Source organism: Chiloscyllium punctatum, chromosome 25 (genome assembly GCF_047496795.1).
Source record: "Chiloscyllium punctatum isolate Juve2018m chromosome 25, sChiPun1.3, whole genome shotgun sequence".
Taxonomy (NCBI): domain Eukaryota; kingdom Metazoa; phylum Chordata; class Chondrichthyes; order Orectolobiformes; family Hemiscylliidae; genus Chiloscyllium; species Chiloscyllium punctatum.
The window spans coordinates 48,951,871-48,977,881 of NC_092763.1; the positions used below are offsets into that span (position 1 = coordinate 48,951,871).

At 42.0% G+C, this 26,011-nt stretch overlaps 1 protein-coding gene across 1 annotated transcript in view; it reads left to right on the forward strand.

Annotated features, from left to right (window-relative positions):
• The window catches only part of LOC140495920 (cysteine and histidine-rich domain-containing protein 1-like), a 45,314-nt gene extending 19,562 nt beyond the window's left edge, over positions 1-25,752 (forward strand). The window contains exons 8-11 of the mRNA XM_072595218.1: positions 5,613-5,718; positions 11,933-12,052; positions 20,281-20,343; positions 25,234-25,752. Of these exons, the coding sequence (XP_072451319.1) occupies positions 5,613-5,718; positions 11,933-12,052; positions 20,281-20,343; positions 25,234-25,518 (574 nt within the window). The 3' untranslated portion in view covers positions 25,519-25,752. The remainder of the gene's footprint in view (positions 1-5,612; positions 5,719-11,932; positions 12,053-20,280; positions 20,344-25,233) is intronic.
• Positions 25,753-26,011: the final 259 nt, after the last annotated feature.

Genomic DNA, 26,011 nt, shown 5'->3' on the forward strand with positions numbered 1-26,011 from the left:
ACTTCAGCATTTCCAGTATTCTCATGCATTTGAAAGTAGTGCAAATTGGGGAATTAGTACTCTTGAGGGTGAGGTCTAATACCAGGGAAATTATATCACCACATTTACCCGTAAGTCTCACTGCTTAAAATAGCCACAACAGGTAGCATCCCACTGACAGAGTATGATGAGGGGCCATGGCATGGTAGAGGTAACGTCACCATAGTCTTGCCACACTGTCTGGCTTCTCTCATTATAGAGAGACAACAGATGGTAGTTTAACCTGAGCGTCACCACACCTTAGCTAAGAGGTGAGTTTGAAAAGGGGAGTCGTTTGTGGTAACTTCAGCTGGGTCAGTTAGCTTGGTTGGCTGGATAGCTCGTTTGCGATACAGAGTAATGGATGATACAGGATGCTTTTGATTGGAATGGAGAAAAGGAAAGTTGTTCCCAGAAGTGACGAGCTTAGAGGTAAGAAGGGCAATTATTTGGCAGGGCAGCGACAAACACAAAGTCTCCTTGCCTCTTAAATTCTAAGCAGGAGGGCTACAGACCACTTAAGGGCATCAGCCCCTGACTTCTAGGATTAACCCAGATGCAGATGGGCCAGTCAATATAGCATCCTTGATTGCTATTACTTTACAGGCGACCTGTTACTTTGGGATTGAAGCGTTCCCTTGAGGGACTGGACTTCAGATAGGGGATGTGTCTGCCATAAATCAGTCCTCTGCCCCTGTGACCCTACCCCCAAAACTCAAGAACGCTCTTCTCCCTCTCTATTACAACTTTCACCTGGCTCCTCTGTTATCCTGGGGCCTTGGGTCTGATCATCTGCCAGCAGCACAACCTCCTACTTGGTTCCGTTGAGCACAGCAGTGTCTGGTTTCTGTTTGCCTGGCAGTTCTTACTAGACAGGCTTTCCAGCCCTGTGGTCTTGATTCCCTGGGCAGACCTACCAATGAACTTGCTACTGCCTGATCAGTGTGTGATTGGGGTGACCCTTCCCTAGAAGTGACAGCACAGATCACTCACTGACTCCAGCCAGCAAATGAGACCTCTGGTGCCTCACGTAATTTCCCTCCAATCGAATGAAGTGAATTATTAATGCTGGGATGATTATTGCAGGAAAAGTGAGAGCCAATACCATTCATGACTGCTCAGATACTGAAGCAGAGCATTGGCAGCACAGTATAAGACTCTGGTGCGGCCTCATCTGGAGTATTGTGTGCAGTTTTGGTCGCCATACTATAGGAAGGATGTGGAGGCATTGGAACGAGTGCAGAGGAGGTTTACCAGGATGTTGCCTGGCATGGTAGGAAGATCGTATGAGGAAAGACTGAGGCACTTGGGGCTTTTCTCATTGGAGAAAAGGAGGTTTAGGGGAGATTTGATAGAGGTGTACAAGATGATTAGGGGTTTAGATAGGGTTGACAGTGAGAACCTTTTTCCGCTAATGAAGTCAGCTGTTACTAGGGGACACAGCTTTAAATTAAGGGGTGGTAGGTATAGGACAGATGTTAGGGGTAGATTTTTTACTCAGCGGGTTGTGAGTTCATGGAATGCCCTGCCAGTAGCAGTGGTGGACTCTCCCTCTTTATGGTCATTTAAGCAGGCATTGGACAAGCATATGGAGGTTATTGGGCTAGTGTAGGTTAGGTAGGCTTCGGTCAGCACAACATCGAGGGCTGAAGGGCCTGTACTGCGCTGTATTTTTCTATGTTCTATGTTCTATGGTGTGTGGACAGTGTTCAAGCCTGGGATGATTAGTGGCAAGTAACACTTGTGCCACAAAATTGCCAAATAATGACCATTTCCAAAAAAAAAATCAGTTTAGCCATCTATCTGACATTCAACAATGTTATTACCACCTTTGAATCCCCAGTATTAACATTGTGACTGGGTGAACCATTTTAATACAGGGGTGACAAGGGTGGCTGGCAGCAGGGAATTCTGTAATGAATACCAACTCCTGACTGTCCAAAGTTTGTCCAGAACCTATAAGGCACAATTCAGCAGTGTGACAGAGTACTGTCCAATTGTTTGGTGAACATAGAATAGTACAGCACAGGAACAGGCCCTTTGGCCCATCATGTCTGTGCCAACCATGATACCTTTCTAAACTAATCCTATCTGCCTACTTATGGTATTTATCTCTTTGTCCCCTATCTCTTCTTTAGTCTGTCTAAATGCCTCTAAACATTGCTATTGTATCTGTTTCTCCCACCTCCCCGGCAGTAAATTCTGGGCACTTACCATCAGTGTAAAGTCCTCTGTGTAAAAAGCATTCCTCGCACATTTCCTTTAAGCTCGCCTCCCCTCCTCCCACCTTAAACCGATGCAACTTAATATTTGACATTTACATCCTGAAAAAATGACTCAGAATATCCACCCTGTCCATTCTTCTCATAATTTTATATACTTCTGTCAGGTTGACCCTCAGCCTCTGACACGCCAGCAAAGACATGCAGGTTTGTCCAACTTCTCATGATAGTTGGCACACTCCTGGTTAACCTCTTTTGCACACCCTGTAGAGCCTCCACATCCTTCCTTAGTGTGGTGACCAGAACTACACACAATACTTCTAATATGGCCCAACTAAAGTTTTATACTTCATGACTTGCCAACGTTTATACTCAGTGCCTGACTGATAAAGGCAAGCATGCCGTATACCTTATTTACCACCTTATTCACTTGTGTCACCATTTTCAGGGAGCTATGGACTTGCAGCCTAAGATCCCTCTGTTCATTAAATGCTTCGAAAAGTCCTGCTTTACTGTATATTTCCTCTTGAATTTGACCTTCCAAAACACATGACCTCATACTTGTGCACATTAAACTCCATCTGTCATTTCTCTGCTCAACTTTCTAATTGATCTATATCCTGCTGTATCTTTTGACAAACTTCCTCACTATCCACAACTCCATTAATTCTTATGTCATCTACAAACTTACTAATCTGACCATTGACATTTTCATTCAAATCATTATATATATATCACACACACACACATATATTTTAAACAACAGAAGTTCCGCACTCCACAACTTCCCTCTGTCTTCTATAACCAAGCCAATTTACCAAGTTACCATAGATTCCATGTTATTTAGCTTCTGGACCAGCGTCCCATGAGGGTCCTTGTCAAATGCTTTAGTAAAATCCCTGTAGACAACCTCCACTACCCTATCTTCATCACTTCGTCAAAAAGCTCCATCAAATTTGAGAGACAAGATCTGTCCCACACAAGGCTATGCTGACTATCCCTAATAAGTGCATTTGGAAAGAATGGAAATAATCCTGCCTCTAAGAATCTTCTCCAATAATTTTCCTATCACTGATGTAAAGCTCGCCCGCCTACAATTTCCTGGATTATCCCTGTTGCCTTTCTTAAACAAAGGAACAACATTGACTATTCTCCAGTCTCCTGGGACCTCGCCTGTGGCTAAAGTACATATAAAGATCTCTTTCAAGTCCCCAGCAATCCCCTCCCTTGATTCATTTAGGATGCGGGTATAGATCCAATTAGGCCCTAGAGACTTATCTACATTATTGTTTGAAAGACACCCAAAGCCACCACCTCTTTAATATCAACATACCCCTCTCTACTCTTCACCCACATTCTTCTCCTTGGTGAATACTGATGCAAACTAATCATTAAGAACCTCATCAATTTCCTCTGGCTCCTCACATAAATTCCCTCCTTTGTCCTTGAATGGACCTGCTCTTTTGCACCTAATATATGCATAAAATGTTTTGGGATTCTCTTTAATCATGTTTGCTAATGATATTTCATGGTCCCTTTTGGCCTTCTTAATTCCTTGTTTACATTCTTTCCTGCTCCCTTTATATTCCTCAAGGGTCTTGTCTGATTTCAGTTTTGTAAACCTTACATATGCTTCCTTTTTCTTTTTGACTAAGCTTTCAATATCTCTTATCACCCAAGGTTCCTGAATCTTGCCATTCTTATCTTTCATACTCATAGGAACATACTAGTCCTGAACTCTGATAACTGGCCTTCAAAACACTCCCACATGTCAGATGTGGATTTACGTACAAACAGCCACTCCCAACTAATTTCTCCAGTTCCTGCCGAATGCTGTCATAATTGACCTTCCCCTAATTTAGTATTTTCACCTGAGGACCAATCTTATCTATAACTACCTTAAAACTTATGGAATTATGATCACTGTTCCCAAAATGTTCCCCTGACTGAGGGACACCCTGGCTCTCTTTGACTTGACTGAGAACAACACCCCTTAGATTTCGAGACATGGTCATTTGGTTGAAACACATGCCGTGTGTATACTGCTGGCACATGGTACTAGTATGATATTGATCTATCACATTGACATAGGACACTGTGTCCACATCCTTGACTGATCATTGCTGACAACTGTGTCAGGCTGCTTAGTTTCTGTTCAAGATAGAAGTACTGTGAATTTTTAGCTGTGACTGAGGGGTTTAAGCAGAAAAAGGCAAGACAAGGCAGAGATGTTGTTCGCATTCAACAAGGTGCAAAGTGGGTGATTGCTAAGAGAGCAAATGAGGATCTCTGAAATGCACCCTGGTCTAGTCCATAAAAGTGCTTGTCCCAGTGTGCTGGCAGCAGCATTACTTTGATAAGTGTCAATGCACTCCAAAGTGCAGATTTGAAGTGCTGAGCTATATTATGAATGGATGGGAGATATATCATGATGGTGCCGTGAAGCTGATATGGGTCCAATACCAATCTCTACGGATGGAGGCTGAGGGCAGCCATTACCCATGGATCAGGACCTGAGATGTTGGTGACTGCTGTCCAAGATGGAGACCTGGCAGTGCTAGTGGTAAGCTGGAGCCACCAGGTCCAACTCGGATTTTCACGTTAAGACTCGTTTCTGAAGAGTAGATGATAGATTGCAACTGTTACATGGGACGACACCAGTAACTTTGACATTGGCAGTAGAGAAAAGTCAGTTTTGAGAATCTTGGCTTTGAAATTCCTTTGTTCTAGGTCCTTTTCATGGTCGCAGTCTGCCAACATTCAGAGTGAGGGAGTCACTTTTACATTTCTTTGCCTGGAGTGTAGGGATGTTTAATGGCTGTTCTCAGGCTGTGGCCTTGACAATGCATTAGTACATCAGGGTCCAACACACAGAGTGGAGGTTCCATTTGGTCTTTAACACTGTTTATTGTATATTCCTGGAAGGGTAAAACACACACCTATCTGCAGGATATGTTTTCCTGCTGCGAGTGAGGTGGGTTGGCAGTATTTCATTATCTCTTCATTTTCTCTCTCCATTTGAAGATTCCCTGACTCTACATGTGTGGAATTCCATGGGTCCACACAGAACTCTGCCAGACAGTTATTGAATTTACATCCTCAGTCATCTTTTGGCTGTACCAGTCATTTTTTAAAATAAAAAGCACTTAGGAATTAAATGGTCAATTCATATTTAAGTACTTTGCGGTTCTGATCCATCATCAAGACATAAGATGTAATGTCAGAGAGAGATATTGGAACTCAGCATGACAGTAAGGAATATATTTGCTGAATGTTTTTTCTCAGCAGACTCAATGGTCAGATGTACTGCACAAGAGGAGTGGGCTTGTTATACCAAATACAATAGCATTTCTATGTTTTATTTTCTAATAGAATGAAATATTGGAGTTGCTGTAAGATAAAGACCACAGAGTTTGAAGACTTTATTGAACAGCCTGGCTGCATCAAGGGCAAGCATCTTTGGACCAAGAAAGAAGCAGTAAGTCCCATGTGGAATCCTATCGTTGTGATACAATCAGCAATTACAATGGTCCTGTTTTGGCATAATTTTGAGCTTGTAGTTTAAATCCACTCTGGCAACTACAAAGGTTTTTGGGTAATTTTGACTTATTTTTTCATATGCTATCCTGAGATAAAATATTTTCAGAGATATAAAGTAAACCAAGAGAACAAGGATGGAAAGATGATTGTCAGTAGTAAGCCCAAGAAAGGTAAAGAGATTCGAATCAGACAAAGATGGTCCAGTCTGAGTCAAGGTAATAGTTCCCCATGACATGTTATCTTGGAGCTATGATAGGGGGCTTACAAACAAGGAGCAGGAGTTGGCCATTCAGCACCTCAAATCTGCTCTGCCATTCAGTAAGATCATGACTAATCTGACTGTAACCCTGAATATGCATTTCTATCCATCCCTGATAACATTTTCACTCCCTGAAGAGTGAAGAAACTTTCCACGACTGCTGTGAAAATATTCAAGGACACTGCCTTTTCCTGAAGAATTCCAAAGCGACACAAACCTCAGAAAATATTTAGTTTTCTCTCCATTTTAAATGGGCAACTCCTGATTTTTAAAACAGTGACCCTACATTCTTGGTTTTCCCACAGTGTGGAGCATTCTTTTCACATCTACCTTGTCAAGAATCCACAGGATCTTTTACTTCAATCAAGTCACCTCTTACTGTATAAACTCACAGATACAAGTAACTTCCTTCCTGTCGCATGGCTGCTGTGAGGTTCTGCTGTCAATCTCAGACCTCTAAGATCAGTGTATTGGGAAAAAGTATTACAGGGAATGTTGGATACAAGCCTAGCCTGTTCAACCTTTCCAGATAAGAAGCTACCCACGACTGCCATTCTAGGGGTCTAGCTTAGTAAGCTATCTCTGAATTGCTTTCTAAATGTTTACATTCATTCCATAAATCAGGCGACCAAAGCTTTATGCAGTACAAGACAATGTCCTTTTTAACTTGAGTGTAAGCGTATTTCTGGTAGCTTTACTAATAGTGAAATGTCAGCGAAGCCAAGTTGCAGCTATTTTCACTGAGGAAGATACCTGAAATCTTCCAGAACTAGTGATCTAGGTGGCTTGGGAGAATGAGGAATTGAAGGAAGTTGGTATTACTTTCCTTAAAAATAAAAGGGCTGTAAGGTGATAAATCTGCAGGACATGATAGATGGTCTACCTTCAGGGTGATGAAGGAGCTGGCTAGAGAGAGAGTTGTGTTGGTGATTATCTTACAAACTTCTGTTGATTTTAGAATGATCCCTATGGAATCAATCATTCTTTCAGTAAGAACAGAGAAAATGGTAAAAGGTGGTGGGGGTGGGGGGGCAGAGGAAGGTGTGGCATTGTTAGTGAAGGACAGTATTACAGCTGCAGAAAGGATGTTTGAGGACTCGTCTACTGAGGTAGTGTGGGCTGAGGTTAGAAACAGAAAAGGAGATGTCACCTGTTGGGAGTTTTCTATAGGCCTCCGAATAGTTCCAGAGATGTAGAGGATAGGATAGCAAAGATGATCCTCAATAGGAACGAGTATGATAAGGTAGTTGTTATGGGGGCCTTTAACTTTCCAAATATTGACTGGGAATACTATAGTTCAGGTATGTTAGATGGGTCAGTTTTTGTCCAATGTGTGCAGGGGACACAGTACGTAGACAGGCCAACAAGAGGCGAGGCCACATTGGTAATGGGTAATGAACCTGGCCAGATGTTAGATTTGGAGGTAGGTGAGCACTTTGGTGAGTGACCACAATTTGGTTATGCTTACTTTAGTGATGGAAAGGGGTAGGTGTATACCGCAGGGCAAGACTTATAGATGGGGGAAAAGCAGTTATGGTGTGATGAGAGAAGATTTAGGATGCAATGGATGGAGAAGTAAACTGCAGGCGCTGGGCACAATTGAAATGTGGAGCTTATTCAAGGAACAGCTGCTGCAGATCCTTGATAGGTATGTACCTGTCAGGTAAGGAGGAAGTTGTTGAGCATGGGAGCCATGGTTTACTAAGGAAGTTGAATCTCTTGTCAAGGGAAAGAAGAAAGCTTATGTTAGGATAAGATGTGATGGCTCAGTTAGACCACTTGAGAGTTACAAGTTAGCAGTTCTGAAAAACATAAAAATAGATAAGTCCCCTGGGCCGTATGGGATTTATCCTAGGATTCTCTGGGAAGCCATGGAGGAGATTGCCGAGCCTTTGGCTTTGATCTTTGTCATCATTGTCTACAGGAATAGTGCCAGAAGACTGGAGGGTAGTAAATGTTTTCCCCTTGTTCAAGAAGGGGAGTAGAGACAACCGTGGTAATTATAGACTAGTGAGCCTCGCTTCAGTGGTGAGTAAAGTGTTGTTAAAGGTTATCAGAGGTAGGATTTAATCATAGAGAAAGGAATAAGTTGATTAGGGATAGTCAACACAGTTTTGTGAAGCGTAGGTTGTGCCTCACAAACCTTATTGAGTTATTTGAGAAGGTGACCAATCAGGTAGATGAGGATAAAGCAGTTGATATGGTGTATATGAATTTCAGTGGTGTTTGGTAAGGTTCCACATGGTAGACTATTGCACAAAATATAGAGGCATGGGATTGAGGATGACTTACCAGCTTGGATCAGAAATTGGCTAGCTGAAAGAAGAACGAGTGTGGTAGTCGATGGCAAATATTCATCTTTGAGTTCAGTTACTAGTAGTGTACCACAAGGATTTGTTTTGGGTCCACTGTTGTTTGTCATTTATATAAATGACTTGGAAGAGGGTATAGAAGGAAAGGTTAGTAAATTTGCAGATGACACTAAGGTTGGTAGAGTTGTGGATAGTGCTGAAGGATGTTGCAGGTTACAGAGGGACATAGGTAAGCTGCAGAGCTGGGCTGAGAATTGGCAAATGGAGTTTGGAAAAGTGCGAGGTGATTCACTTTGGAAGGAGCAACAGGAATGCAGAGTACTGGGCTAATGGTCAGATTCTTGGTAGTGTAGATGAGCAGAGAGAACTCGGTGTCCACGTACCTAGATCCCTGAAAGTTGCCACCCAGGTTGATAGGGTTGGTTAAGGCGGCATATGATGTGTTAGCTTTTATTAGTGGAGGGATGGAGTTTTGGAACCATGAAGTCATGTTGCAGCTGTACAAACACTGGTGCCGCAGCATTTGGAGTATTGCATACAGTTCTGGTCACCGCATTATCAGAAGGATGTGGAAGCCTTGGAAAGGATTCAGAGGAGCTTTACTAGAATGTTGCCTGGTATGGAGGGAAGGTCTTAAGAGAAAAGGCTGAGGGACTTTAGGCTGTTTTTGTTTGAGAGGAGGTTGGGAGGTGACTTAATTGTGACATATAAGATCATCAGAAGGTTAGATAGGGTAGACAGTGAAAGCATTTTTCCTTGGATGGTGATGGCTAGCACAAGGGGACATAGTTTAAAACTGAGTGATAGATATAAGACAGATGTCAGAGGTAGTTTCATTACTCAAAGTAATAGGGGCGTGGAACGTACTGCCTGTAGCAGTAGTAGACTTGCCAACTTTAAGGGTATTCAAATGGTCATTAGATAGATATATGGACGAGAATGGAATAGTGTAAATTAGATGGACTTCAGATTGGTTTCACAGTTCGGTGCAACATTGAGGGCCAAAGGGCCTGTTCTGAGCTGTAATGTTCTATGCTTTTGTCATGACCCACTGGAAATCAAGCCCCACTATTCCCGAAGTCATGATGAATGTTTAAAAGTTTAATGAAGCTAACAAAACACCGCTTTGCCTGAGCAGCAGTAAGAGACAAAAAGCAAAAAAAAAGTTTCTTCAATAAAAGTAAAAATAAAACAATTTATTGTAACATTCTTAACTTTAACAAGAGCAGTAAAATAACTAATTTATGTAGCTTCAACTTTATTTTTTTAAATTCTTGTACGCGCACATAGAAATACAAAGAAAAATAAATGCAATTATTATGAGCGGAGGGAGAAAATAAAGGAATATAGTTCCATATCATAAATCCAAACTCAGGAACTTAGATGATCATTTCCTTTAATGATGCCTCAATGTTATTTGTACAGCAATGATCAGCCTTTAGTTCACTGGTTCCTTGGTTAGACTCAGCGGTCTTTTACTTCAGTGTTCTTCCTTTCAGTAACTCAATGTTGTTTTTCTGTGCTCTTTTGACAGCGAGTTAGAGAAAGCAATTTTTCAGAAAGACAGAGAGAGATAAAGCTTGCTCTTTTCTGTTTTCATTTTCCCTTACACGATCGGTGTTAAACTGTAGTTGATTCGATCAGAAGCTTGTTACTACACTGAGCGCTCCTGAAGCCACAACAACTGCTGCCAATTGAAAGATCATCAAAAGCCTGTCTCTTTGCAAAATTCCCCTGAATACACACAGATGGTGTCATTGTGTCTGGATTGACTATCTCCAGAAGTAACAAGTCTTTATATTCTGCCCTTTTTAAAGCTGTGAAGAAAGTGAGGACTCAGATGCTGGAAAAGCACAGCAGGTCAGGCAGCATCAGAGGAGCAGAAGAATCTACATTTCAGACATTTCCTGATGAAGGGCTTATGCCTGAAACGGTGATTTTCCTACTCCTCGGATGCTGCCTGACCTGCTGTGCTTTTCCAGCACCACACTCTTGACCTTTTAAAGGAGTGTCCATTTTTCTCATTCTTAAGCCATGGTCCAAAAGAATAAGAGGATGTTGTCTTTTACAAACCACTGAGATATTGTAACTATATTCACCTGACAGGAATTGTTTCTGGATCCCTTTGGTGGAGAACACATTGAACAGTTTCAGGAGCTTTATACGCAATCTATTTGATCCCAGAAGAGAGATGAGCCATAAAAGTAGCATAGAAAGGATTTGCTAAAGATACTAAATCACACGAGTTAGGTAGGATTTGATTCCCAATTTGTGCTGGGAAATCTGAACCCAGCCAGGGTAGTGGTGGGCAGTACAATCAACATCAGTTCCCCATGACAAGTGAAGATTAAAAACCAGACAAGATTCCTGCAGTTGTCTAATGTCCAGTGAGTCAGTGCCAAATGTGTTTACCACTGAGCTTGTAGGAAACCACCTGAATTCATTCAGTGGTGAGGCCTGGTATGTTGGATTGGTCCATTGTATAGTTTGTACATTTTGTGATTGTATCTACATTGTAGACTTCCCCAAACCCTTGTACTGAAGAGCAACATACATTGAGATAGCACAACATAGCATGTCAGGAGCATCCATTCAGTCCGCTTTCTCCCAGTTTCTACTTGAATTTGAAAACATTAAAACTGCTACTGTCATATAATTTTTAAGATATAGGTGGAATTTTCTGACTTTGGTCTCAGACAGAGCAGTGTGACCACTCAGCAACTGGGAACCCATTTGACTATTTGGTGGGCTTTGTCAAAGAATGTGTTAACGTAAACAAGAAAATACTAAAATAACTTTGTGCAGATGTTGGAAATCAGAAATAAAAACAGAAATTGCTGGAAAACCTCAGCAGGTCTGGCTGTATTTGCAGAGAGAAAGCAAGGCTAATGTTTCAGGACCAGTGACCCTTCTTAGAATTGATTTTAGCTAAGGAAAGGTTGATATACATAGTGAAGATGTGGTGGGGGGAGGGGAGGAGAAGAAAACAACAGGTAGGGCTAGTGCCCAAAAAGAGAGAAAAACAGTTGAGCAGACAAAAAATTGGTAAAGGTCATCTTGGAATAATCAGTAGCCGCTAATGGGGACCTTTAATATCTGACAATGGGATGTTTGTCGGAGTAACCCATGTGATGGCAAGGCCTGGTGCACGTGGGTTGGAGTAAGGACATGAGAGAAAGTGCTCAGGCCCTAAAATTGTTGAAGTTGATGTTGAGTCCAGAAGGCCACAGGGTTCCCAAGTGGAAAATGAGATGGAATGATACCATGATCATGAACCAGTGTCACATATCTACATGTTTAACATCTACCATGCACTCAAATCTGCCTTCTCTTGCCTTAAAAGTTATACCCAAAATGTCACAAGCAAACTTACTGTGCAAAGCGTATGTGATATTCAACTCATTATCCAATCTTAAATCATACAGACTAAAGATATTAGTCATATTGCCATATCTGCGAGCTGGTTACTTCACTGTGCCTTCAAGATTTTGAGACAACCATTTACATGAATCAGAAACTGACGAGCAGTTGGCCTAAGAATGCATTATTCTCATACTCTTACAACTATATTTCTGTTTTAGGATAAAAAACTGGTTGGCTGTCGGCATGATTGGCACCAGACTGGCAACGAGGTAGTCATCACAGTCTACGCAAAAACATCTAACCCAGAGCTCAGCTACATAGATGCTAACCACACAATGGTAAGTGCAACATCACTTAAATCCCAGAATTTAAAAACCTTTAACAGTTGTAGATGGGAAAATCAAAGTACTTTGAACAATTTGAAATTTTTATTTATTTCTGAGAAGCTTAAGTGAAAGCATTTAAGACTAAAAGAGATATCATAAGAGGTTTTGACAAATGAGAGTGTTCCTTTATGAACCTTGTGCTGAATTTTCCGATTTTTGGCAAGCTCCTTCTTTGGATAAGATTGATGATGTTGGTCCGCTGTGGCCAACGTTGACTTTTCTCATTAATGATACAACTAGCCGGTTCACTTGCTGCATCCTGGAATCCTGCAGTAGGTGAGGCGGCGGTGCTTGCTATTTTCAGGATGATACAACTTCTGTGGCATCATATTGAAACCTAACTGTGCATCACTTTAGAAGCTTCAGGCCAAGAAGTGCTGCTCACACTGTGGTATTCCAGTGTTACCCTAAAGGAAATGGCCCACAAAGAAGTTATTTCCTCCCTTTGCGCACAGGGACCTCAAGATCCTAGTGAATGAGGTGATGGAGAGGACAGCAAACCTTTATCTGACTGACTGGCAAAGGAGGCCACAGCGGATGGCATGGTGGCTCAATGGTTAGCGCTGCTGCCTCACAGCACCAGGGACTCAGGTTCATTTCCTGCCTTGGGCGACTGTCTGTGTGGAGTTTGCACATTCTCCCCGTGTCTGCGGGGGTTTCCTCCAGGTGCTCCAGCAAAGGTATGCTGGTCAGGTGAATTGGCTATGCTAAATTACCCATAGTGATCGGTGCATTAGTTAGGGGAATGGGTCTGGGTGAGTTACTCTTCAGAGGATTGGTGTGGCCTTGTTGGGCTGAAGGGCCTGTTTCCATTCTGTAGGGAATCCAAGCACCAGACTTAGCTTGGACTGAGATAACAGCTAGGGTTACAAGAAACATACAGCAGTGCAGGAAGGTTACCTTTGTGAAGCACAGAGATAGTTAAGTGCCTTCATCTTTTTTTTGCTACCTTACACTCGGAGGACCAGCTACTGTAACTCTGCCATTGAATGTGCTCAGTATTGCATACAGCAAGTCCACTCAACAACTCACACCCATCTGGTCCTCCCAAACAACTAACCTTTCCTGCATTCTGTGCTTTCAACTCACACGCTGGAGATTCCACACCTCTCTAGCTCCTGCACCATTCCTAATGGCTCTCCAGTCCACTTGCACCATTCTCAGTCTCTCTCTGGTCTTATTGCAGGAAAGCTTGTCTAACAACCAGGAATAGATAGGTGAAGATTGGCTCCTCATTCCACATGAAGAGGAGTTGTTAGATGTGGCCATAGCAGCACTTGAGCACTTGTGTAGATGTGGACATCTCCATGAGCTGAGTGAGTTTTACTGTGCACTGCTCTCCCATTACCACCTGAACAAGCTTGTGTCTTTCTAATAACAACTAATGCCTTCTCTGCTCTTCTCCCAATGAGCATATTGAACTTATGCTCTAAGAGGTGTTCACCCTAGACCCTCAGCTCCATCTTTGAAGAGAAACCCTTGGAGGATGCACTGACACCTACATCCTCTATCAGCTGAGACACTTTTGGTCTTGATGAATTCTCTTTCTAGGTTAGACTCGGGAACACAGTCTGGTGAGTACAATGCTGATACACCCCTTCAGTTGGTCAAGGAACAAACAGCCCCTTTCACTGGCACTTGGCCATTAATGACATTGTCAAAATACACAGAGAGCTAAGCAATGACAGGCAGGTTTGTCGAAGACATTCTGTCAGTCAGTATACTGGATCAAAGGATGGAGGAGTCCACCAACACTACCAGTTCTGTGCTGGTTCTGGCTCTGGCTGTCATCATTGACAGACTGGTTACCCTCATGGAGACTTAGGGCCAGGACAGTCAATGTCTGCAGACATGCACACAGACTTATACTCCATCTTTGTAATTATTGGTTCTCAGCATCACTGGTACGGTGAGAAGGGACGCAGGACCTCAGTCTCACTCCTGGTGCCCCTTCCTCTTAGGGAGATAGAACGGTGCTGGCAGGCACCCATAGGGAGGAGGGGCCAAACACAGAACCCCCAGAAATTCCTTCAGGACACTCCTGAGATGACCAGCTTCTGCACCACCTCCTGCCTGTGAAGTCAGTGTCTGTATAAGTTCAAGCCACGGAGCGTTGAGCCTGTATCTGGCCAAGACATTTTGAGTAAACTTTGAAGATCGAATATCCCCAGGATGACCAGCTAAGTCTTCCGAGCCAAGAGATGAACAGGAGGTGCCCCAGGATTGCTCCCAACCTGCTGCTCATTGTGAGGGACTGCACAACACTCTGATTCCATATGCTTACAGAAGCCTGCAAAGCTACTTAACTTCAGTGCTGTTTTATATTAGTGATCTGTCTCACTGACTGCTGCTTTCTCCTTAATGGTGTTTAATCCAGATAGTTGAAAGTGAGATCAGCTGAAAATACCAAGAGTTTTGTCCAAGTGTTGAATCATGTTTTAAGGAGTGTATCTGTCATCTCCTAGCAGCCATCCCTGTATGGGCCAAGGACCTCGGAAGGATGCAGATTTTTGTGAGTTCACTGATATTTAAGTGTCATAGCAGGGTATCTAGTGCTGACCTCCAAGAACAGGTATTGTTGGTCACAGCTAAGTTGAAAATGAATGGAGCGGGAGCTTATAGGTTGATAAAGTCTGCAGGTTGGTGATAGGATATTCTCACAGCAACATGGGTGCAGCTTTGACCTGCACTTAGGGGAGGGAAGAAATGTTGAAGAAACCCACTGTCCAGGCTGCTTGACTCTCCTCAGGATGGGGGCAGGGTTTAAACAGGTGTAATCTGAAAAAAGTGGCATTTGCAATATCCTGTCAGGCAGGGAGGAAAGGGTCGTGTGAGGGAGCCGTGGTTTAATAAGGAATTGGAATCCCTTGTTAAAGGGAAGAGGGCGGCCTATGTAAAGATGAGGCGTGAAGGTTCAATTGGGCAATTGAGAGTTATAAGGTAGCCAGGAAGGATCTGAAGAGAGAGCTAAGAGCAGCAAGGAGGGGACATGAAAAGCCCTTAGTTGGTAGGATTAGGGAAAACCCAAAGGCTTTCTATAGGTATGTCAGGAATAAAAGAATGACTAGGATAGGAATAGGTCCAGTCAAGGATAGTAGTGGGAAGTTGCGTGTGGAGGCTGAAGAGATTGGGGAGACACTGAATGAATACTTTTCGTCAGTATTCACTCAGGAACAGGACATTGTTGCCGTTGTGAATTAATTAGAATGGACGGCTTTGAGGTATGTAGGGAAGAGGTGTTGGAAATTCTGGAAAGGGTGAAAATAGATAAGTCCCCTGGGCCTGATGGCATTTATCCTAGCATTCTCTGGGAAGCAAGGGAGGAGATTGCAGAGCCATTGGCCTTGATTTTTATGTCCTCGTTGTCTACAGGAATAGTGCTAGAAGACTGGAGGATAGCAAATGTAGTTCCCTTGTTCAAGAAGGGGAGTAGGGATAACCCTAGTAACTATAGGTCGGTGAGCCTCACTTCTGTTGTGGGCAAAGTCTTAGAGAGAATTGTAAGGGATAGGATTTATGAACATCTGGATAGGAATAACGTGATCAAGGATAGTCAGCATGGTTTTGTGAAGGGCAGATCGTGCCTCACAAACCTTATTGAATTCTTTGAGAAGGTGACTAAGGAGGTGGACAAGGGTAAAGCGGTAGATGTGGTGTTATATGGATTTTAGTAAGGCGTTTGATAAGGTTCCCCATGGTAGGCTACTGCAAAAAATACGGAGGTATGGCATTGAGGGTGAATTGGAGGTTTGGATTAGGAATTGGCTGGCTGAAAGACGACAGAGGGTAGTAGTTGATGGTAAAGGTTAATCTTGGAGTGCAGTTACTAGCGGTGTTCCACAAGGACCATTGCTGTTTGTCATTTTTATAAATGACCTGGAGGAGGGGCTAGAAGGTTGGGTGAGCAAGTTTGCGATTGATACGAAAGTCGGTGGAGATGTTGACAGTGAGGAAGGATGTGGCAGGTTACAGCGGGATATAGATAAGCTGCAGAGCTGGGCAGAAAGGTGGCAAATGGAGTTCAATGTAGGTAAGTGTGAGGTGATTCACTTTGGTATGAGTAACAAAAAGATGGGGTACTGGGCTAATGGTCAGATACTTGGTAGTGTGGATGAGCAGAGGGATCTTGGTGTCCATGTACACAGATCTCTGAGAGTTGCCACCCAGGTAAATAGTGTGGTGAAGAAGGCATATGGCGTACTGGCTTTTATTGGTAGAGGAATTGAGTTCCGGAGTCCTGAGGTCATGTTGCAGTTGTATAAGACTCTGGTGCGGCCGCATCTGGAGTATTGTGTGCAGTTTTGGTCGTCATACTATAGGAAGGATGTGGAGGCACTGGAACGGGTGCAGAAGACGTTTACCAGGATGTTGCCTGGTATGGTAGGAAGATCGTATGAGGAAAGGCTGAGGCACTTGGGGCTGTTTTCATTGGAGAAAAGAAGGTTTAGGGGTGACTTGATAGAGGTGTACAAGATGATTAGGGGTTTAGATAGGGTTGACCATGAGAACCTTTTTCCACATATGGAGTCAGCCATTACGAGGGGGCATAGCTTTAAATTAAGGGGTGGTAGGTATAGGACAGATGTTAGGGGTAGATTCTTTACTCAGCGAGTCGTGAGTTCATGGAATGCCCTGCCAGTAGCGGTGGTGGACTCTCCCTCTTTATGGGCATTTAAATGGCCATTGGATAGGCATATCGAGGATAGTGGGCTAGTGTAGGTTAGGTGGGCTTGGATCGGCGCAATATCGAGGGCTGATGGGTCTGCACTGTGCTGTATTTTTCTATGTTCTATCCTGAGTACATCTGTGGGTTGCGATTTGTGGAAGGGGAGAGGAGGTACCTCACAGGTTCCCAATTGCTCCTTGAAAGAAGCCATTGGCATAAACATTCAGGGTATCTGTGATCCTGACAGCCACTGGATGAGATGGCCAACCAGTCCTTCTGAGTGTAAAGTCATGCTGTAGCAGATTGCACTATTTAGCAATAAGAATTTGGAATATCCTTAGCCTGCATCTACATCGTGGATGGGAGAACTGGAGAAAATGACCACAAGGTCAGTATGTGGGGGTCTGGTCATTCTCCTCAGCCTCCTTCAGAGGTTCTTCTCCATCTACACAATGGTGCGATAGATTGCTATTCTTGCTGTCAATATTGTAACTTCCTTCGATACTGTTCATCAGAGCTACAAGGGATCCACTAATAACGAGTGAATAATCTGTGGGGAATGCTGGAAATAGAGAACATGAATAGGAAGGGTTTAGAGGGCTATGGGCCAAATGCTGGCATATAGGACAAGATTAATTTAGGATATCTGGTCAGAATGGACAAATTGGACCAAAAGGTCAGTTGCTGTGCTGTACATCTCTATGACTCTATAACTCTATAACTCAGGTACTCCTGGACCCTCATCGATCACAATGAAGGCATGCCCTGAACCAGCATGCCATAAAGGCTTCATAAGAAGGCCAGTGTCTTGCTTATCCAAATGTATGCTGCAGATCCAAAGTGCTAATTCTACAGTGGTGACTAAAAATTCTGGCATTAATCCATTATGGTAGCAGCCTCTCCCAAACAAAGTCATCCTGGAACACCATAGACCAGAATGGGTTCAGTGTGAACGAGGCAGTATTAAAATATCTTCCAATGTCAGGTGTGAAATGAGAAATAGAAATATTTAAGTCCAGATGGGACCATTAAATTAGTAGGAGTAGATTTGCTTATTTGATGTGACAAAGTCACAAATATAGATTACCTGAGTATCAATTATCTGGTTTTCGGATTATCTGAAGATTTCAAGGTCCCGCAAAAATATTATAAAGAGGTAAGTGTATTCAGTTGATCTGGTCTGAAGAACATATGAAAACACTGGCAAAAACAAAGAAACGCAAGCAGCTCAAGCCTCAGCGACTGGATTTTTTTTAAGGTAAGAGTTGTTACACAGCCCTTTGCAAAAGTAAGTGTTTTACAGTATTCCCATCACTTTACCGGGCCGTTCATTAAAAAAAGGCTGAGAGTGTAAACGCATGCCTGAGACGGTGCTTCTACCTTTCTATCACGTGACCGGAGTTCCCAGAAACTGTGTTGCGATTGATTGTAGAAGCTGTTCAGGTCCTTGTTTAATGCTGTCTTCACCATTCCTTGCCAAATGGTAACTACTGCTGCATTTTAAAAAAAGTTTTCTTCCTGTTCCAACCCCATCCTTTTGCTGTTGTTCTGCCTCCCCACATGTACATTTATCCCTATGACTTAACCATTAACGCTCCAAATTTCCACCGAGTCCTCAGGAATATGTTTCACATAGAAACAAATCCTTTGGTCCAACTTATCCATTCCAATCAGATATCCTAGGTATATCTAGTCCCACTTGCCAGTATTTGGTCAACATTCCTCTTTAACCCTTCCTATTCATATATCTATCCAGATACCTTCTAAATGTTGTAATTGTATCAGCCTCTACCACTTCCTCTGACAGCTCATTCCATACACACACCACCCTCTGCATGAAAATTTTACCCGAGATCTCTTTTAAATCTTTTCCCTCTCACCTTAAACCTGTCCTCTCCCACCCCAGGGGAAAGACCTTGTCTATTTACCTTATCTGTGCCCTCATGATTTTATATACATCTATAAAGTCACCCTTCAGCCGCTAATGCTCAAGGAAAAATAGCCCCAGCTTATTCAGCCTCTCCCCACAGCGCAAACCCTCCAATCCTGGCAACCACTTTGGAAATCTTTTCTGAGCCCTTTCAAGTTTCACAATGTCCTTCCTATAACAGGGAGACCAGAATTGCACACAATATTCTCAACTCCTACAGTCAATGCATTGACCGATAAAGGAAGCATACCAAACGTCGTCTTCAGTATCTTATCTAGCTGCAACTCTACTTTGGTCTCTTTGCTCAGCAACACTCTCCAAGACCTTACCATAAAATGTGTATGTCCTGCCTGGATTTGCCTTGCCAAAAATGCAGCACCTGACATTTATCTAAATTAAGTCCATCTGCCACTCCTTGGCCCATTGATCCATGTGATCAAGATTCTGTTGTACTCAGAGGTAACCTACTTTTCTGTCCACTACACCTTCAATTTTGGTGGCATCTGAAACCTTATGAACTATACCCCTATGTTCACATCCAAGGCATTCATATAAATGACAAAAAGCAGTGGACCCAGCATCTTGTGGCACACCGCTGGTCACCAGCCTCCAGTCTGAAAAGCAACCCTCCACCACCACCCTCTGTCTTCTATCTTCAAGCCAGTTCTGTATCCAAATGGCTGGTTCTCCATGTAAGCTAACCAGCCTACCATGAGGAACCATGTCGAACACCTTACTGAAGCCCATTTAGATCACATCCACCATTCTGTGCTCATAAATCCTCTGTTACTTCTTCAAAAAACTCAGTTAAGTTAGTGAGACATGATTTCTCACATACAATGCTATGTTGACTATCCCCAATCAGTCCCTTCCTTTCCACATTCTTGCACATCCTGTCCCTCAGGATTCCCTCCAACAACTTGCTGACCGTCAATATCAGGCTCGCCAGTCCCATGGTTCCCTGGCTTTTCAAAGAATCCTTACAGTGTGGAAGCAGACCATTTGGCCCAACGAGTCTACACTGACCCTTTAAAGAGTATCCCACCCAGACCCATTCCCCTGCCCTATTACATTTTCCCCTGACTAATGCACCTAACCTACACATACCCTGAACACTATGGACAATTTAGCATGGCCAGTTCACCTAACCTGCACATGTTTGCAATGTGGGAGAAACCAGAGCACCCAGCAGAAACCCACGCAGACACAGGGAGAATGTGCAAACAAGGCTGGAATTGAACCTGGATCTCTGATGCTGTGAGCCTGCAGTGTAAACCACTGAGCTACCATGCCGCCCCAAATCATTGGCGGTGGTTTCCTTAGCATCTGTCTTAAATAGTGGCACCACATTAGCCAATTGATGATACAAGTATCTGAGCAAGGGCACAGCAATCACTTCCCTAGATTCCCAGAGTTCCAAAGGAGACTTGATAAGTTCCTGGGGATCTCCCACTTCTTATACTAAAAATAATGCATCAATTTATATTCAAAATCTTGTTGTGTTGTAATTAAAAGCTTTAATATTACAATCAGAAAGGGAAAACTGGATGACCACAATATTTGAGTTTTTGTTTTGTTTTACAGCTAACTATCCATATCATGTTTGAAAAGGACAAAGTTTTTCACAAAGTGTTAAATCTGTGGGGCGTAAGTATTTTTCATTTTTTTCCCCACTAATTCTTATGATATCTAAATGTAACACAAATTAGGTACATGGCTTTTGATTTCTTGATCAGCTGAATGAGTGCTACATTAGAGAATATGGTCATGTGACAACATATGGGTACTTGGCTAATTTACATGTTGAACTTTTGAAGTGATATCATTCCAAAGTGATAATACAGTTTTCTCTTATCTCTAAGAGTTGCTGACTTTTGCTAGGGTGTGGTAATTTCTATATCTTCCACAATCTCTAAATGGCCATGTTTTATATCAGAGTCTGGACATCAATATTAGCATCTCTATTGCTACCTTACTGAGATTAGATAACTCAGTACAAACTAGAGCATCAAACTTGTGAGTAGGTCATTGGAACTCACTTCTCGTGGTAACAATACCTAATCATAAAATTTAGTTCTCAGGACATGGGCATTGCTGGGTAGATCAGTAATAATTTTGTAATGACTTCAACGGTGTGAACTGAAAAATCGAACTCCCCAATTGCCAGAGTTATCACAAATGCGAAAGTTTGATTAACTCACCAAATTGCTGAATTTTGCCTAATTGTTCAATTCTGGTTACAAGAATATGCACATCAGGTTATCATCATTAATAAGAAAATCCCTATTTATTGCAATCAAGCAGGTTTAACTAATGGGATGAAAGTAAAATGACAGAGCGAGAGAACGGAAGAGGGAAAAACTCTTTCACAGGATGAATGGCTCTACTGTATTTTGTAAACATAAAGTAGTAAGCACCTACCCAGAAACCAATCAAAAGATTGTTCCTTTGCTGAATGCTTCTGAATACACACAACTAGTCCTGATTAGAAACCAATCTCAAGTATGTCACTGGGCAAGATTTCCCCTGAATATATACACTGATGGAGCCAATTGTGTAGCATTCACCCTCACTGCTTGAATAAGCCAACATTGTATCTACATGGAGTTCCAGTAATGCATTTTTTAAAAATTGCATCTTCTTCCACAGTCCCTTTTTTTAAAGCAGTGTCTTATCCTATTTTATAGCCCACACTCAAAATAAAAAGTGACTTTCAGAGTGTTTGGACAGGGCAGCACAGTTGCTCAGTGATTAGCACTGCCGCCCTACAGCATCAGGGACCCAGGTTCAATTCTAACCTCAGGTGACTGTGTGTGGAGTTTGTACATTTTCCTAGTGTCTGCATGGATTTCCTCCCACAGTTCAAAGATGTGCAGGTCAGGTGAATTGGCCATGCTAAATTGCCCATAGTGCTCAGTGATGTGTAGATTAGGTGTATTAGTCAGGGGAAGATGTAGAAGTAACAGGGTAGGGGAATGGGTCTAGGTGGGTTAATGTACAGATGGTCAGTATGGACTAATCAGGCTAAATGGCCTGTTTCTACACTGTAGAGATTCTATGATTCTTATCATTCCCTAATTGCCCCTTTGGAAGGTGATGCAGAGCTGCTTTTTTGAACCGCTGCAGCCCCTGTGGTGCTGATGACACCTAAGCTGCTGGGGAGGGAGTTCCAGGAATTTGACCCAGCAAAAGTGATGATACAATTCCAAGTCAGGATGGCGAGTGGCTTGGAGGAGAAGCTGCAGGTGATGCCATTCCCATGTATATACTGTCCCTGTTCTTCTAGATGGTAGATGTCACAGATTGGGAAGGTATTTTCAAAAGGAGCTTGAAGAATTGTTGCAGTGGATGTTATATGTGGTATACGCTGCTGTCAATGTGTATTAGTGTTGGAGGGTTCAAGCAAAAGTGCTGAATGAGATGCCAATCAAGTGGCCAGCTTTGGCCTGGATGGTGTCAAGCTTCCTGTATTTCTGGAGCTATATTCATCCAGGCAAATGCAAAATATTCCATCACACTCCTTGGGAAGCAGGTAATAAGTTACTTGCTGTTTAGTCACTTATCTTAGTCTGAAAGAAAATTATCACAATTTTTTCCACTTATGGAACCTGGCTTGATTTAAATGGGAGGGTGGTGGACATCAGTCTATCGTGTGAGGGCTTGAGATGTTTTAAGCATTTGGACAGTTTCAACCCAATTTCTAATGGATCCAATTCCGCCAGAGAAAACTATTGACTGAACACCAGATTAAAACACAGTCTCAAACTGAAAATTTTATTTGTGCACCATATTAATTTATAGTTCTTATATCTCAAAGCTTAGATTTACAAGTCCCATGTTTAATATTATGGGAAATTGATTCATGCAGTATGTCCAATGACTGAACACATTCACTTAGTGTAACAATTTGCTAGATCGTTGGCAGTTTATCATTAGCTTTATAACTATGACTATAACTTTATTACTCTATAACTATAACTAACTTGTACATATTCAGTGTTACATTCTACTTAACATTTATGGTGTCTTCTAATCTCTATGTCAGGAGCTTGTGACTTTAAGCTCATTCAAGAGACTTCAGCAAATAATGCAAGCTGTCAATTAAAGGCAGTAGTGTACTGTGAAATTGAGTCACTTTGTTCAGCTGAAGGATTTAACTCAGGCACCATTTGCTTTTCAGCTGCATGTAAAAGATCCCAAGGTGTCCAAGGTCACTAGATCAGAACAGGCATTGAACCCAATGCTGTTGGCATCATTGCCAATGTGAATCAATCAGTTTGACTCACCCAAACAATTCAAGTTCCTGTGGCAACCAACACTTACATTGAGACACTCGAGCTCATTCCATCACACAACTAACCCATAATCTCTCCAGCTGTTAACCCCTGGCCATTGGAATGTCAGAAGGAATTACAACTTTGTGCATGACCTGTTTGATCATATTATGAACACACTTTTCTTGACCATTAAGTGGGACATGAAGCAAGAGCTTCTGGATCAGAGAGGAATGCACCACAGGCATCTTATTCAGAGTCATAGAGATGTACCGCATGGAAACAGACCCTTCAGTCCAACTTGTCCATGCCGACCAGATATCCCAAGCCAATCTAGTTCCGCCTGCCAGCACCCAGCCCACATCCCTCCAAACCCTTCCTATTCATATACCCATCCAAATGCCTTTTAAATGTCCTTTGTCGGTTCTTCTCCCTTTTAAAACTGCTGTTGTTTTGACTTTTTTTTCCAAAATTCCAAAACAATACAATAGCATATAAAACAGTAATTGCTGCTCCTGGAATTTGAGGAAATCACCTCCAACACCTGAAATACCTCAAACAAAAAGGAGCAGCTGTTAAAGCCAGAAATTTTTGCCGTCCTCCATATTGGATTACCCAGAATCCTCCTGAAATAAGATAATGAAAATAGATTATCTAGTTACTTACATTATTAGTTTTCATGGGACCTTGACGTGCACAGGTTGGCTTTTGCATTTGTTTATATAACAACGCTGATTGCACTCCAAAGTATTTTATTAGTTTTGAAATACTTTGGGAACTCCTGAGGTTAAAAAAGCTATATAAGTGCATTTCTTCAGTTTCTTTTTCCTCTTTGTGACTCTAAAATTGCACTCAAACCCAGTAAGGTTTAGTAATTCCACTTTCCTCCCTCGAAGAGTACAAATTTTATTTCTATTTCTTGCTTTTTAATTAATTTTCTTTCATTAATTCACCTTTGCCTGCTTAATTTGGTAGTTATTCCATGACCCTGTTCTTCCATACTATCTCCGGTTTCTTGCTTCCATGTAACAAAAACTAGCACTTTATTTCTGTTATTACAGACCTCAGCTTTCAGGTCCCAGGCCACCAGTCCATTCCCACCCATGGTCCATTATCTGCCACTTTTGTTCAGGCTCAGGCTGTTCCCGTACTGCCTCTATTCCCCCAGGCCAGATTTGCATCTGCTGATAGCTGCATCTTCCTATTTGCCCACGCCAACCTAGTATCCTGTACCCACTGTGTTTGCCATGTTTTAGATTATCTGCATCCTAGTTGTGTTTTTGCAGTTCATAATCCTGGTCTTTAATGCCTGTGAATTTTACATTGGGCTTCTACTTATGCATTTCCCTCATCTAACTCTGCCAATTTGCTATCAGCAGGTTGGTTGGAAAACAACTAAAATTAAATTTGCATATCTTACTTAAGACCCTTCTTGATCAAACCTTTGGGAACTCCTTCGAAAAGTTGTTTCAGCTGTCAAATGAAGTTCTCCAATTACGCTCCTGTGACTGCCTTTGGGATTTTGTGTATGTTAAAGGTTTATTTAAATGCAAATTGACGATGCTACTGCTAATTTCAGAGAAAAGCCACCAGCTCCATAGCAGGTAGAAGGGTATCCTATAAAGGCATTAAACATATCTATAACTGATATCGTGTAACAGGATTTCATTTTTAAAAAGGTTTAACCTACTTGTTTAAATCAAGCTGCTCAGTAATATCATTACACAGCTCTGGTGCAGGGTTTGGATGTTACCAATGTACCATAATAGAATTTCAAAACATTTCATTTCCAGTTGCGGATTAGATTTTTGACTCATACAAAGAGAAAATATTGTTGTCATGGTAATAAAATTAGGATTTGTTTTATTGTAGGTAAGAAAATCCTCATGGCAGCTGAATCAGAGACATGCAAAGATTTAAAGGGTTTTAAGTGTTAAATGGAAAAACACGGCAAAAAATATAACGCTTATCATTAGTAATTGTTACATAAACACTTCTGAAGTGAACCAACTCAAATTTAGATGGCTGAGATTGTTCAGTACTAATTTATAACTGGCCAGTAGAGGATGCTCTCTGCACTGCAAGTAAAGATTCCTAAAGTAGCAGTATTTTTAATGAGTAAATATTTGGCAACAGTTGTGTATAGGAGAAAAGTTTTTACTACAGCATTTGAAATTGCCTTGGATGCAATCAGCTTCAGAGCAGCCATTGAGCAAGACTTTGGAAAAGAGTAATTCTGATTTAAATTCACTCCTTTCTTTAGGTTGTTGATGTAGAAAAAAGCTGTGTCAATATGGGCCCAACAAAAGTGGAAATCAACCTTAAAAAAATGGATCCTGTGACCTGGGCCAAACTTGAATTGCCACCTCTTAAAGTTGAAGATAAGGAACAGAGAGAAAAGAATGGAAAGGAAGAAAAAGATAAAGAAAGTAAACCTTTAATCCAGGAGCATAAAGAACTCTACATGGGAGATGAACCACCACCTTTAGAGGATGATGAATCCGATGACAGTTTAGGACTTTCTGATACCGATGAGGAATTTGATTAATGATGCATTTAATGTTGAGTAGCATTTAAGACTCCACAATACAAATTGTGAAAGACCGCTATTGTGCAATTTCATTTGTCTGATGTGGTCTATTAGATTATTTTAGAAGGAGACTGTCTTACAATCAAGAATTTCTGGAACTTAGTTTACAGTGTGGACCATCATGTGATACATGTATCATCGCAAAATGTAAAAGACTGCAGGTTGAAAATAAATGATTTTTCAATGACGGCATTTCTGGCATTTTCATCTGACTTTAATTGTGCTTATTGTAATGCCACAAAAGTATGAAAATACCAACCAGTTACCAGTATCAATACCTTATCAAAAAGACTAGTATGATAATGAAAAACTTAAAAAGGAGAAAATTTATTTCTGACCTGATGATAGACATAGAAAAGAATTGTGAACTGTAAGAAGTGGGCGGCACGGTGGCACAGTGGTTAGCACTGCTGCCTCACAGCGCCAGAGACCCGGGTTCAATTCCCGCCTC